The sequence below is a fragment of the Arabidopsis thaliana genome, chromosome 3 (assembly GCF_000001735.4).
Source record: "Arabidopsis thaliana chromosome 3, partial sequence".
NCBI lineage: Eukaryota > Viridiplantae > Streptophyta > Magnoliopsida > Brassicales > Brassicaceae > Arabidopsis > Arabidopsis thaliana.
Window position 1 is genome coordinate 645,698 of NC_003074.8, and position 14,503 is coordinate 660,200.

General features: G+C 35.7%; 4 protein-coding genes and 2 long non-coding RNA genes across 11 annotated transcripts; 4 read left to right on the forward strand and 2 right to left on the reverse strand.

Annotated features, from left to right (window-relative positions):
* Positions 1–12: 12 nt before the first annotated feature.
* AT3G02900 (Low-density receptor-like protein) lies at positions 13–1,987 on the forward strand. 2 transcript variants are annotated; one of them, NM_111160.5, is made up of 5 exons: positions 13–189; positions 611–725; positions 812–908; positions 1,429–1,509; positions 1,590–1,971. In NM_111160.5, exons 1-5 carry the CDS (start codon positions 153–155, stop codon positions 1,746–1,748), a joined length of 489 nt encoding a protein of 162 aa, NP_186940.1. In that variant the 5' UTR covers positions 13–152; the 3' UTR covers positions 1,749–1,971. The 2 variants fall into 2 exon arrangements, with proteins under 2 accessions (NP_186940.1, NP_001189795.2); NM_001202866.1 differs by having other exon boundaries at positions 79–164; positions 629–725; positions 1,590–1,987.
* A 2,078-nt stretch (positions 1,988–4,065) lies between these two features.
* Positions 4,066–5,236, reverse strand: AT3G01205. The gene has a single exon (NR_140815.1). It is a non-coding gene; the product is annotated as an other RNA (long non-coding RNA).
* On the forward strand, positions 4,117–5,224 carry AT3G02910 (AIG2-like (avirulence induced gene) family protein). Its single transcript, NM_111161.2, has one exon. The coding sequence runs from the start codon at positions 4,289–4,291 to the stop codon at positions 4,850–4,852; it is 564 nt and encodes a 187-aa protein (NP_566187.1). The 5' UTR covers positions 4,117–4,288; the 3' UTR covers positions 4,853–5,224.
* Positions 5,237–5,874: 638 nt separating the features above from the next.
* RPA32B (Replication protein A, subunit RPA32) lies at positions 5,875–8,790 on the reverse strand. Of its 3 annotated transcripts, NM_111162.3 has the most exons (10): positions 8,391–8,783; positions 7,900–8,004; positions 7,697–7,794; positions 7,562–7,603; positions 7,411–7,488; positions 7,118–7,196; positions 6,930–7,031; positions 6,772–6,848; positions 6,348–6,416; positions 5,875–6,231 (listed from the first exon to the last, which is right to left on the reverse strand). In NM_111162.3, exons 1-10 carry the CDS (start codon positions 8,490–8,492, stop codon positions 6,147–6,149), a joined length of 837 nt encoding a protein of 278 aa, NP_566188.1. In that variant the 5' UTR covers positions 8,493–8,783; the 3' UTR covers positions 5,875–6,146. The 3 variants fall into 3 exon arrangements, with proteins under 3 accessions (NP_566188.1, NP_001326669.1, NP_001319455.1); NM_001337446.1 differs by having other exon boundaries at positions 6,348–6,848; NM_001337445.1 differs by lacking the exons at positions 5,875–6,231; positions 6,348–6,416 and having other exon boundaries at positions 6,648–6,848; positions 8,391–8,790.
* Positions 6,393–6,633, forward strand: AT3G01215. Its single transcript, NR_140816.1, has one exon. It is a non-coding gene; the product is annotated as an other RNA (long non-coding RNA).
* Positions 8,791–9,081: 291 nt separating the features above from the next.
* On the forward strand, positions 9,082–12,940 carry AT3G02930 (weak chloroplast movement under blue light protein (DUF827)). Of its 3 annotated transcripts, none has more exons than NM_001337447.1 (4): positions 9,082–9,501; positions 9,587–9,625; positions 10,112–10,313; positions 10,421–12,932. In NM_001337447.1, exons 2-4 carry the CDS (start codon positions 9,609–9,611, stop codon positions 12,620–12,622), a joined length of 2,421 nt encoding a protein of 806 aa, NP_001319456.1. In that variant the 5' UTR covers positions 9,082–9,501; positions 9,587–9,608; the 3' UTR covers positions 12,623–12,932. The 3 variants fall into 3 exon arrangements, with proteins under 3 accessions (NP_001319456.1, NP_001327934.1, NP_001189797.1); NM_001337448.1 differs by having other exon boundaries at positions 9,269–9,625; positions 10,421–12,656; positions 12,760–12,940; NM_001202868.1 differs by lacking the exon at positions 9,587–9,625 and having other exon boundaries at positions 9,359–9,471; positions 10,421–12,656; positions 12,760–12,940.
* The last annotated feature ends 1,563 nt before the right edge of the window (positions 12,941–14,503 follow it).

Genomic DNA, 14,503 nt, shown 5'->3' on the forward strand with positions numbered 1-14,503 from the left:
AAGTAATTCCTTGAGTGTATTTTGGGAAATAAGTAACTCTTAAGGGATATGTTTTAGAAAATAGATAACTCTTCTGGTGGACAAATGGCGTATGTGTTCGTCTTCCTCTTGTATGTTACTCTTCTCAGATCTCTTGTTCGTTTTGATGTACAATGGCGTCCTTGGTAGCAGCTCCTATCTCTTTCTCAGGTAGTCAATCGCTTTTTTCTCTTCTCCAGTTTTCAGTTCATTGCTTCCTCTATCTTCTTCGTTTTGAACTCAAATTTCTGAGTAACCCGAGAGAGAAAGATTCGCCGATTTGCATTTGCTTACTCATTCAAATTTATCCTCGTATCTTCGATTAGTATTCAAAATTTCCGTTAGGTATTTAACATTTTAGCGAGATCATAGTTTGTTCATAGTCTGAAACTAGTTCAACATATAGCAAATCGACGTAAAGGAAATACGAAAATCCACTGATATAACGGACCAACATATGATTAGAGACCTGTGTATTTGAGGGTTTCTCCATATCTCGTTAGATTACTTTATATATGAAAACTCACTTGCATTTTCAGAGTTTACTCAAACTGAACCAAAGCAGCTTCTTGATTCACACCTTATGGCTCAGGTGACTCTCATGTCAAAGCACACCGAAACTTCAATGCGATTCGCAAGAGCTCTACATTGACTGTTCAAACAAAATCAAACCGCAGTCACAAACTCTCGGTTTCTGCAGGTTACCGGTATATTTCTCTCTCTGTATATATATATAGGCCATTAAACCTCTTCTAGGTTACATTTGACAGTTTTACTGTGTTGATTATTGCAGTGGGGGAAGTAAGGGTGGTGGAAGTAGTGATTTTGTTACCGGTTTTCTTCTAGGAAGTGCTGTGTTCGGAACTCTGGCTTATATCTTTGCTCCACAGGTACATTCTTAAAAAACCATTTCATTGTTTCTATAACAGAAAACTAGACATAGATTATGATTTTTGGCTTTAGATCTTTACCAACTCCCTTCACCCTTGTTATGATTTAGTTGATTTCGAGCTTTGTCCTTCTTGAAATCAACAACATTAACAACAAACTACGGTTATCTATTCAATTCTAACATATCTTATGTTGGCTTAAGGCATACTTAGAGCTGTTTATTCTTGGTTTTATTTCTTCCTCTAAGATCTCTGAGCTTTGTTCTTCCTAATGATTAAGTAATTCTGAGTTTTGTTCTTGGAGGGATTAAAAGATTTTGAGCTTTGCTTTTCCAAATGATTAAGTACTAATTCTGACCTTTGTTCTTGAGGTGATTAAATGATTCTGAGCTTTGTTCTTGCAAATGAAATCACCAACATTAACAATATAAATTCTTAAGTTGACTTTGCTTTCCGAGCTTGGGATGATATTCTCATGTGATCTCTTACTTCCACATGCTGTCATGCTTTTTTTATTCAGATCCGAAGATCAGTGCTGAGCGAGAATGAATATGGTTTCAAGAAACCGGAGCAGCCGATGTACTATGACGAAGGCCTAGAGGTATAAAAGAAAAACTTAGTACCGAAATTGTTAAAAATACTAAAACTAAGACACAAATATGGGTTTGATGTTTATAACAGGAGAGAAGAGAGATATTGAATGAGAAAATCGGCCAACTCAATTCCGCCATTGACAAGGTTTCGTCGCGTCTGAAAGGAGGTCGAAGCGGTAGCAGCAAGAACACTTCTTCGCCGTCTGTCCCAGTTGAAACCGACGCAGAAGCAGAAGCTACTGCATGATTGAATGTAATGCTCTGCTCCATTTTACCAATTCAAAACTGCCTTCCATTGGTTCTGTGGTTTTTTTGTTGGAACTATTCCTAGGGGCTTTTCTGACTTTTAGATATTGAAAGAAAAAGACAATCGTCGTATTAACTCGTACCGAACCAAAACAAAACTATCTATACTAAGAGAACACGATACGAAATCTTAATCTTTCAATATTGATAATGTCAATAAGATAAATGCAAATTCTAAATCAATCGAGATTAAATTTCAAATTTAATAAGTGAAAAACAATGAAATCAACGGAAAACCGGTTTGGTCAAACACAGTGAGCCGGTTGGCTCTTCATGCTATCGGTTTATCTATCTTGAACAATTGGCAGAAGGCAATAACACAACCGATGAGCAAGGTTCTAATCTGGTTTACTCCGTTTATCGCTAAACCGATTCTCTTTTTAACCATTGATTCGAAATTCGGGAAGACATTATTGTTCCACCTCCCTGGATAATTACCAGGCGGGGGAATATAGCGGTACACCTCATGTCTACCCCATTCGACGATATAACAGCTTTTGCAGAATGTTTGTATACTTAGAAATTTGATGGTACAATAAGAAGAAACATTGTCTGGTTAATGCTTAGCTTTACATATTGTGGGTTAAGAATTTACTGTATTAATTCATGGGTTACACACTTAGAGTAGACATCAAAGTGAAACAACAATAAAAGCTTCAACCATCTGTGTTGTGGGTTTTGTATCAACAAAATGGATATCTTACATCTCTTTGTATGGAATTATTTTGTGTTGTTTTTTTCGGTCACCGATAAAACAAAAAAAGATAGTCTCGTTTAATGGTTCTTATCCATATAAAAATATATATTACTATGAAAAGGAGAGAGTTTAAAATCATGGTTCCACTGAAACCTTTTTTTTTGTGTGGGTATAATATAATGTTGTATAATTTCTAGAATATGTTTTTGGAATTTATTGATTAGTAAATTAATGAATGTAAGGGTATCTAATTTCTAAAGCAACTTTTGTTGTGTTCATCGTCACTTGCGTCCATTGAATGTGCTCAAAAGTTTTCATATGTCATGCTTTGTCCTTTCTCCACCATTGAATGTGCTTCACAGTTAACACTCCGTTTTTATTTTCTCCATTGTGATTTTCACATGAAAAAATATATTTTTAAAAAATTCACTTAAGGCAGGTTTACACAAAAGTTTAGACGCGGTAAATTTGTAAACCATGGTCATATACTGAGTTTTAAAAGAAAATAAAATAAAAATTTAAAAACAAAATAATAATAAAAATGAAAAATTGCAGAAGAATCAGGTTACGGTCGGATTACTCTACTCAACTAGGCTGCGTCGTGTAAAAAAAGGTGTAAGAAAAAGTACTTTTTGATTTACTTTCTACAAAAGTACTACTCCTTGCATTACTTTTTAGCTTTTAAAAGTAATACTGTACTTTAAAGTTTATCAGAATGTTTTCAGGTCAGGTAAAAAGAAGTACGGTGCAATTGTACTAGAGCCACGGAACAAAACTCCAAAACAAATTACTTTAGCTGTTTTTTTGTCGTTGTCTAATCATCCTCCCTTCATCTTTCATCTTTCATCTCTTCGTCTTCGCTTTGTTAACCCACCCCAAGTATTTACGTGCCTTTTTCTCATCTTTCATCTCTTCGTCTTATACTTTCAAAACATTCAAACAATTCACAAAGATTCTAAACATCGAAAATAAAGAATAACCATATATATATATTTTGATACTATACTACAAATTTTAAAAATGTTGATTTGGTTTAATATATTGCTGTTGTTTGAAAGCAAATAAAGGTTAAATAAAACTATTAAAAGAATGGCAACTTGGCTGTAATGTGTGGTGCTGCCACAGTCTACGTCTACACGTAACCCAAAACACACCAACGTCTCACCCCAATTATTGTTCTATTTTTGTTTTTATATATGTGCCCGCCAAATATATACTAATAAGTTGCTTAAAAATATGTAAAATCTAAATTTATTTACAAAAGAACCTCTTTCTTTTTTGTCAACGTTATCATATTATATGTTTGTATTAATGTATGATGTATATTATACGACGTTTGCTATACTTGACTATTAGTGAGCCGAGTGGACCTCGTCAGATTTTTTTTCGTTAATTCACTTTTTTCTAATACTAAAATAGCAGCATAATTATTTAAAGGGAACCTTTAAAATTACAACTTGGGGCATCATTTTTTTTGTCATTCACACGTAATAACCACAATTTATAAATTTGAATAATAACTTATTACAGATTTGAAAAAAAAATAATAATATGCAGAGCAGAGGAAATCAAGTGCTATATAAACGCGTCATCGGTTTAACCCAAAATATTCAAAGCCCTAAAAATCAGAGATTCCATTTTCTCTTATCTCTCTCTCTCTCTTTCTCTTTTTCCGATTCTGATTCTATTTTTTCTTCACCAACCACACAAAACAATTCTACGTTTGATCTCTTCTTCTTTCTCCGTCCAAATTAATCTCTACGTTTAATTTCTCTTGTTCAATCATGGGACACGAAACAATGACGCCGGCAACAACAACGCTCGTGTTCACGTACGGAACTCTAAAGAGAGGATTCTCAAATCATGTCCTGATGCAAGATCTGATCCGATCTGGTGACGCTTCTTTCAAAGGTGTTTACCAAACTCTAGACAAATATCCTCTCGTCTGTGGACCTTACCGAGTCCCTTTCCTCCTCAACAAACCTGGATCGGGCTATCACGTCAACGGCGAGCTTTACGCGGTTTCTCCTCGCGGTCTCTCTCGTCTCGACGAGCTCGAAGGAATCAGTCGCGGTCATTACATCCGGCAACCGATACGTCTCGCGGCGGCGGAGGAAGAAGAAGAAGAAGAAGGAGATCTGGAAACAGAGGCGCCGTCGTCGTGCGTGGTGGAGGCGTATTACGCTCATAAGAGTTATGAGGAAGAGCTGTGGAGGAGGAATAGAGGAAGATCATTCGGCGCGTACACGGAAAACGAAGCGCGTGGATATGTGAAACGCAATGATAGGCCTCAGCATCTTAGCTTCTTGGATCATATCCGTATTTTCGTATCTTCTCCATGTGATTGATTTTTATTTCTTTCGTGGTCTCTCCCGCTCGTCGCTTTTCTATGTTTGTTTGTTTTTTTCTCGGGACAAAAGAAACAAAAAAAAAAACACAAACACAAACTAGTTTTACAACTTGTAAGGGTCCCACCAGTCCGTCCGTCCGTCGTCTCCGTATCGATTTGATTAGAGAGATTGTTGGGTGTAAAACTTATGATTCCCATCTTAAATAAGTTTTAGGTTGTTTTTGAGTTTATGGTTAATTTTCCAGTTAATTTATAGGCCATGGTCTTTAGATTCAGGAGAATTATGCTTTTAAATCTCGTATCACAGAATCTAATTAACCTTTGTATCTAGCAAAAAAAAGTGTGAACAAAATTACTATATCATATAAGTAACAAATATCGCCATATGATCAAAGATCGGTAGTCAAACTAATCAATCACTAAACAAATATCACAAAACTGAAAATACAACATTAGTATCTTTCTAACAAAACATAGGTGTAAGTGTAACGTCTCAAGGAGATTCAGGACGCTACAGAATTACACTCGTAACTAATTGTATATTCTTTTTAGTATCTCAATTATTTGCATTTTCATATTTATTAAAAACATCATATATTCCTAACATTTCACATCGACAAGAAATAATCTGCCATGGTCATGTCACTAATGCAGAAACGGAAAACCAAAACCTTTTGTTTGACAATTTTTTATCTTAAAAAATCAGAGCATTTTAAGCAGAGCAAGCCGTTTAAACCTTTGGTACTAGTTCAAGTTGTTACTTTCTTAGATTCGTCAAAAACAAAAACAAAATGTCTCTGGTAAAGATCAAAGGCCCAGACCAATATTCAGATTGGACCGGGACTTAGAATTCGGGCCGACCTAATTGACACCATCAGTAGCAACTGGCAAGCATAACAAACAAAATCAAATGACGGAAATGAATTTTAAAAATCCGAAAGCCATAGGAAAGCTTTTGAGTTTAGTCTAAATCCAAAAGCCATATGATTTTGATAAATGGTTTATTAATTAACCCATGTTTGCAGTTCTTAGATAGATGTTGTGTTTTCGCTTCGGTAGAAAAATAATCACTCTAAAAAGAATAAAATTCTCTCAAAACCATATAACAAAAGGAAATCAAGTGACGAAAATGATTTTGAACTTTTGAGTTTAGTTCCCTTTAAAAAAATCCAAAAGCCATAAGAAAGATTTTTAGTCTTAAAACTACATATTGTCCTACCTTAGGGCCTATACAAAAGACTTTTGAACATGAGAGGAGGATTGATATGTGTTGACATATAAATCAATTTTCATCAAGCGTTAGCAGTCGATTTGAAGCATGTCTCGTCCAAAGTCGAGTATATGCAACCATCGTTTGAGAGCTGTTCTAACGCTTCCCTGCCACACAGACAAAGCCGTTCTTGTCAAGAAAATTTCTTTGTTTATATTGTAACTTTATCAAATAGTGATAGGAGGGAGATAGAGATAGAGAGTAAGAATGAGAGGAGATTTACTTGACTTGAAGCAGCGGAATCCTGAGTTCACGGGCAATTATATCACAGTGAACTCCAGCTTCAGATACACTGATGTAGATCCAACATATACAACACCAAATATCAAACTCAAGTTATGCTTTTAGATGAGCGAGAGAGAAGGAGAATCCAATGAAAGAAGTTGAATTCATATGGCAATACACTTATCACTGACTCAAGAACATCAATCTGCTGCAATAACATAATCTCAAACATCGGCCACAAGGCTGATATAGTTGAATGATTTTTACATAAAATTTAGTCAAGGTTGGCTCATAGAGACTTTAGAGGTTGATTTGCTTATTTCATGAACTGCAGTTTGATCATTAGTATTCAAAGCTGTATGAAATGAATGAAATATATGACAAGTTAATTGGGTTCTTTTGGGGATATTAGATGAACTTACATGTGCATAGGTTGATTCAGGTAATTCAAGACCGTCTGCTTTACACCATGCATTGAATCATTGAATTGGTTCGGGAACTGAAAAAGATTCTGTGAGTAACTTAAGAGGACCACAAAAGAGCATGTAAAATTAAATTCTAGATTGATTTTGTCTAATACCTGATTAGATGGACCGGTTTGGTAGGGCTTTGCAGGGGTTGGCATTGTTGAATATGGCATTTGGGGCCTAGGAGTAGCAGTATCTTGAGTAATAGAACCACCCTAAAGTAATAGAGGTTAGTACCTAACATGAGAAGTATTAAGCTGTGGAACAAAGATTAAAAAAGCGGTGAAGGATAGGGTAATACCCGTAACTTGGTGTTGTACATGTGGACATACATACACTCGGTAAAGTGGTGTACAATCTCATTGAAGTCAGTGACAGGCCTGAAAGCATATTATTGGACTAAGTATATATCTTTAAGATGCAGCAAATACATTTACTTGGAGAACACAAAATAGAAAATGTAACATTTTGAGCCACTGAGAAAAAATATCATAGATCGACAAGAATTTTCAAATCCAGAAAGGCTAATAGGAAATGATTCGCTGACCACATATATCATAGACTGATAGAGAAAAGTATGTCAGGAAAACAAACCTGACTGAAAAAACATTCACAGATCGTTTCCCTTGAAAAATTTTCAGGTGTCCATGTAAGCGAACATACATTCCCAGCCTGTTATACATGTGAACTATCAAATTTTTGATATACTATTCTAAAGATCTAGGAATGTGCAGAAGAAACATACTTGACTGCTTCCATTTCTTCAGTTTCTTGCCGAGCGTGACACCTGCAGATGAATTAGCAAGAGATATAGTTGAGCTCTTTTATGAAAGCATTATCATATTGAGGCTGTATTAGCATTAGTATTATAAGTATTTACCATCTGACACAATCAACCCAGCCTGTACCGTCATCAACAACAAAATCGACCTGAGTGATTCTGTTCTCCATTCTAGAAATCCGTCCAACGATTACAACCTATACACAGATAACACCAAAGCTCAAATGCTTGAATCAATAGAGCTTAAGGCATAACATTATCAGCAAACAAGTTTTAACAGCAGAAGATAAAAAGGAGCTCACAGTTTTAATATCAACGCCATCAATAGAGAAATTTGATTCGCCAGTGGTTGATGCGCTGCTCAACTGCTTCAGTGTCAGGGGAAGCAAGGTACGTACATCGCGGTTCTGCAAAATAGTGGTGAACACTCTCATACATTGCTGGACTGCTCAAGTAAAATGGTGCTCATCTGTGATCTCTATATCCAGATTCACAAACGTACAATTATGATAAGATTCAAAATTCACAGATAAAATCCACATTTCTAGATAATATCTAGTCAACAATTTGTTCTTCGATACTTTTCATCCATGTAACATTTCCTAGAAAACTCGAATGGAACTTTTTGCAGCAGATATTCCCGAGAAACGACGAGAATCAGATACATAAACCTAGGTATAGAGAGCAGGCAGAACTAAAATTCGCATGATAAGAGAGAACTTGGATTACACAAAACGCGGAAAGGGTTTTTTTCAAATTGAGAAGATAATTTAGAGAGAGAAAGAGAGGAAACCTTGAGGGAAGATGAGGATTCATGGGCTTGCGTAGTCGCCTGAGAAGGCATGAAGCCGCCGCCGGCGAAAGCAGCGTTGCCGTCAAAATCGCCTCCGTACATGTTTTAAAAAGTTTTCTCTCGTCGTTTGTTGATGTTGATTCGAAACCCTAATGGAACGCTCGTCGCGAATTCGATCCGCCGCTTCTAATAAGTTTCTGGAATTTACTAATTTCTCATATCTTTTACAAATTTCAACTTTTCTTATTCTCAAATCTCAAGTTACTCTCATAAAATAAATAATTAATAACTAATGGAAAATTATATAGAGATCCCGCCAAAAATCTCTCTCATTTTCCCGCGACTAATTTTTAAAGTTTTCCAAGTGAATTTTTGTTTTCAGAAGCATTTTTTTTCAAATATCAATCTGATTACAGTCCATTTATTTACTAAACTGCTTTTATGGAAGGAGCCAGGTCAACTTTGAGACTCCCAGTCCTTCTTGCGGTTAATAAATGGACCTTAATAAATATGGGCCACTGGGCCCGATAAAAAGTTTGCCTAATGGTAGAGTCGTAGAGATATTGTATTCAACAAGATATTGCGAATGCGATGTATAACAAAGTTAGTTATCAATCAATCAAATAGTATCTTTTACATATTTCAGAAATTTCCCTAAGTTGCATATATATACTCTTCTTTTTGTTACTAGAAAAAAACAAACAAAAAAGTTTGGTACATATCGAATATTTATAGTAACGGTATACAGATATTATTCCGCATTAGCTATGGGGAAGACTAGTCTTTTAATCTCCCTAATCTCACGTTTTAGTTTTATGATGATAATTCAAGCGATTATTTAGTCGTGTTATTGTTTGCGTTTATCACGTAGGAAACCGAATCGGATTTTTTTTAATTCATTTAATTTATTTTATAGTTTGCATTTTGACACTTTTTGGGGAGTGTGGCCACTCGTGAGACAAAACCTCACCAACTAGGAGTATCATTTTCTTCTACGTTAGGTTCATCAGTCGTTTCCTTAATCCGAATCATTGTCTCTCTCTCTCTTGATCTTGATCTCTACGCTAAAAATGGGAACCCAGTTAGAGTTCGAGCAAATTTGAGTTTCCAGGTTCCATAATTTAATAATGTATATCAAGTCTCAATTTTTCCTTGGTCGCCTCCTCTAACGTAATTTACTTCTCACTGATCCGCAGCAACGAGACAGAGGCTGTGACTATGGCTTCTAAGATTAAGTAAGTGTCTTTTTCCTTATTAAGATTCATTCTCCGATCCTTTTTTTGATGTCGGTGGAATATTTCGTCGATTCAAATTCCGATCTGGGTCTATCTTGAGGTTGTCTATGATGATGTGGTAGATCTGACTAGGTTTGGGTTTAGGGTTTAATCTCCTGGTTTTTAGTGATTCTATTTGTAACACATTTGTCTGATTGTTCCTGTTTCTGTGATTTTTTTAATCTTACAAGCAGCTTCACTTATATATAAAAAATAATAATAATTTCATTGCAGAGTTCTTAGTTGTTGTTGTGATGTTGTATTTATGTTGATTTTTATTTGTCTTCTCTTCTACTTTATAATTTAGTTAATCTAAGGCTCCATGGCAGAGTTCTTAGTTTTTTTTTTTTAATGATTTTGGCAAGTGTAATCAATTCTCACGTGTTTTGTTTTGTTTTGTTTTGTTTTGCTTGCTTGATGAGAGACCTTTGTTGTTTTCTGAAGCAGAAATGGTTTATCTGACACTACTTTGAGGAAATCATCTTCAACATCTCTAAGAGTGCCTAGACTCACTCGGATTGTGACTAAACCTGATTCTAATTCTCCTTCACCGACTCAACAACAGTCACGGCTTTCGTTCGAGCGCCCTTCTTCTAACTCAAAGCCTAGTACTGATAAGAGGTCCCCCAAAGCTCCAACCCCACCAGAAGTAAGTGTGTTCATAATAGTTTGCCTGGTCTTAACTTGGTTTAGTTTTGACACACTATGCTGCAAATGTTGATATCCATTGTTTTGTTGTCTTATGATTGTTTGCAGAAAACTCAAATACGGGCTGTGAGAGTATCAGAATCGCAACCTCAGTCAGTTCAAATCAAGGAAGATTTAAAGAAAGCCAATGAGCTGATAGCATCGCTCGAGAATGAAAAAGCTAAAGCACTTGATCAACTTAAAGAAGCGCGGAAAGAAGCTGAAGAGGCATCTGAGAAACTAGATGAGGCTTTAGAAGCTCAGAAAAAGTCCCTGGAGAACTTCGAAATTGAGAAATTTGAGGTTGTTGAGGCAGGGATAGAGGCGGTTCAGAGAAAAGAAGAAGAGTTGAAGAAAGAACTAGAGAATGTCAAGAACCAACATGCTTCAGAATCAGCTACTCTTCTTTTGGTAACACAGGAGCTGGAGAATGTCAATCAAGAATTGGCTAATGCTAAAGATGCCAAGAGTAAGGCTTTGTGTCGTGCAGATGATGCTAGTAAGATGGCTGCAATTCATGCAGAGAAAGTTGAAATCTTGTCGTCAGAGTTAATACGGTTGAAGGCTTTGCTTGATTCAACTCGAGAGAAGGAAATCATCTCCAAGAATGAGATTGCTTTAAAGCTAGGGGCGGAGATAGTGGATCTAAAAAGAGACCTTGAGAATGCGAGAAGTTTGGAAGCAAAGGTCAAGGAACTAGAGATGATCATTGAGCAGCTTAATGTTGACTTAGAAGCTGCAAAAATGGCAGAATCTTATGCGCATGGCTTTGCTGACGAGTGGCAAAACAAAGCGAAAGAACTGGAGAAACGGTTGGAAGAAGCTAACAAGCTGGAGAAATGTGCTTCGGTATCTCTGGTATCTGTGACAAAGCAGCTGGAAGTAAGCAATAGTAGATTGCACGATATGGAATCTGAAATTACTGATCTTAAGGAGAAAATTGAGTTATTGGAGATGACAGTTGCTAGTCAAAAGGTTGATCTTGAGAAATCTGAACAGAAGCTAGGTATTGCAGAAGAAGAATCATCTAAGAGTGAAAAAGAAGCAGAGAAACTGAAGAATGAGCTTGAAACTGTGAATGAAGAGAAAACCCAGGCTTTAAAGAAGGAGCAAGATGCTACTTCAAGTGTGCAAAGGCTCTTGGAAGAAAAAAAGAAGATCTTGTCAGAACTGGAGAGCTCGAAGGAGGAAGAGGAGAAGAGTAAGAAAGCAATGGAGAGTTTAGCTTCAGCATTGCACGAAGTGTCAAGTGAATCACGTGAGTTGAAAGAAAAATTGCTGAGTCGAGGTGATCAAAATTATGAAACACAGATAGAAGATCTGAAGTTGGTGATTAAAGCAACGAACAACAAGTACGAGAACATGCTTGACGAGGCGAGACATGAGATCGATGTTCTTGTCAATGCGGTAGAACAAACCAAGAAACAGTTTGAGAGCGCAATGGTAGATTGGGAGATGAGAGAAGCCGGTTTGGTGAATCACGTGAAGGAATTTGATGAAGAAGTTTCTTCAATGGGGAAAGAAATGAATAGGTTGGGCAATTTGGTTAAAAGGACAAAGGAAGAAGCTGATGCATCATGGGAAAAAGAATCCCAAATGAGAGATTGTCTTAAAGAAGTGGAAGATGAGGTGATTTATCTTCAGGAAACTCTCAGGGAAGCGAAAGCTGAAACCTTGAAACTAAAGGGGAAGATGTTGGATAAAGAAACTGAGTTTCAAAGCATTGTTCATGAGAACGATGAACTCAGAGTGAAACAGGATGATTCTCTGAAGAAGATCAAGGAACTATCGGAGTTACTCGAAGAAGCATTGGCCAAGAAACATATTGAAGAGAACGGTGAGCTCAGTGAGAGTGAAAAAGACTATGATTTGCTGCCAAAGGTGGTTGAGTTTTCTGAGGAAAATGGTTATAGAAGTGCAGAAGAGAAGTCTTCTAAAGTAGAGACCCTCGATGGCATGAACATGAAACTTGAGGAGGACACCGAGAAGAAGGAAAAGAAAGAACGTTCTCCAGAGGATGAGACAGTTGAAGTTGAATTCAAAATGTGGGAAAGTTGTCAGATTGAGAAGAAAGAAGTTTTTCATAAAGAGTCTGCAAAAGAAGAAGAGGAAGACTTAAATGTGGTGGACCAAAGCCAGAAAACCTCGCCAGTAAATGGATTAACCGGAGAAGATGAGCTGTTGAAAGAGAAAGAGAAGAAGAAGAAGAAGACATTGTTTGGTAAAGTTGGGAATCTTCTCAAGAAGAAAGGACCCGTGAATCAGAAATAAATGAAAGCATCTCTTGATTACTACACTTTCTGAGGTATTGCAAAATCTAGCTATTACATATACACACATCTCTTTGCACCATATTGATTGATATCTTCATTAGTTTGTTCTTATTTGGTTTATGGCTTCTGAAATAGGTTTGTCTTAAATTGTTGGTTTATGATTCTTTTCTTCTTTCGATTTTTTTTTTGCTTACTCTGTTCTTCAACTACTTTTGTCAACAAAATCTGTTTGTGAATTTATTCTTCCTCGTTATACTGTATATCCGGGAATTGATTTCGTTTTGCATTACAATAATAATAAATTCGAGGACAATTTTTTTTTTTTAGTCATTGCTAATATAACTAGGTCCAAAGGGCCTCTCAAACGCGAAGAAAGATTATTTATTTATAGATTCCGAAGTATGATTGGGCCAGGCCATTTCATTGTTGCCAACCCTTAAACAATCAAGCCCAGGCCCGCTAGACTAAAGCGTTTATTTGGTTTCAATATTATTGCTAATTAAATTAACTGGTTAGTTACAATAAACTGGTGGCTTGATTCTCTGTATTTTGAATGTGTAGAAATTAATGAAGAAAAGCTTTACCTATTTTTGGTTCTTCAAAAAATGGTAGGTATCTTGCAATGCAAGTTTTTCACGTTAAGTAACTTTTGGACAGAATTAACAAGTTTAATCTCACGGTTATATGGTCCTAATCCTATCCCATAAAGTCAAAGTTGAGCTTTAGAAATTGCAAGAAAGTCAGTTGTCTTTCATAATCTTTGACTTTCGAACGGATAACAAAGTCGAAAAGGGTAAAATCGTTGCATAAAAATAGACAAATCTATAGTTTAACGAAACCTTTGTTTACTAACTAAAGTATACGTAGAAGGTAAAAGAGATATGATTGTTCATCTGTTCCATTCATCTTTAATTTAGCCTACGTCGTGACAAACGTTTAATTTACACCTTGCGGGATTTGTTTTTCTTATATAACAATAAAATTGGACCAAATTATCTTTGAAATTGCGTAACTGAATCAGATACATAAATGTATATGATTCCAAAGTATATGCTCTGTTTCGGCTAGGTTTGTTTCTGATCTGTACTGTTTTTGGGTAGGTTAAATCGAACAAAAATGATAACCTCTAGGCTCTAGATGGTCGATAGATTATAACTCCAGGTATGTAGTAAATGTTTTGCATTCATGTCTTAGTGGTTTTTGCATTCTTTTATCATGGAGACTAAAAACCTAATTGCGGGTGATTAATAGCAGAACGCCAGAACTCATAAACAAGTTAATAGAATAATTTGAGAATGTATTGCTATATATTTGAATAAGAGACATAAGCATCATAAGATTAAATCTGGTTTCGTCCACTAGTGACAGTGCATGAAAATTTTCTTTCTCTAATTCCAAACGTACGTAACGTTACGTACATTGCATGGCTCGTAAGAGATAATTAAGTTAATTAATTACTATTTAAGTTATGTTGTGTTATGCTCTGGTAACTACGAGTATTATAGCAAGTAGCAACATACAATCAGGTTTTGGCTTGCGTGAGTGTATTCTTTCTTTTTGTCTTTTAGCAAATATTGATGTTTTAATTAAATGTGTACGTATATAATAATACACAAATTATACTTGATTCTGTTATACTTGCCGTGTACATGTATGTATATTAAAACACATAAAAAGGATTAACGTCCGTATTTATAATTTTGTGGCGTTTGGTTGTGCATTATAGAGAAAATGATTCTATAGATTAGGATAATTTAGTTTTGTCGTTGTCTTAATTTTAGTAGATTTTTTTGTAGCATTAATTCTGTTAAGAAGTTTTTTTATTTGAGAATAAGAAAGGGATATTCTTGTTATGAAAGATATATGTAGCTTGAAATCT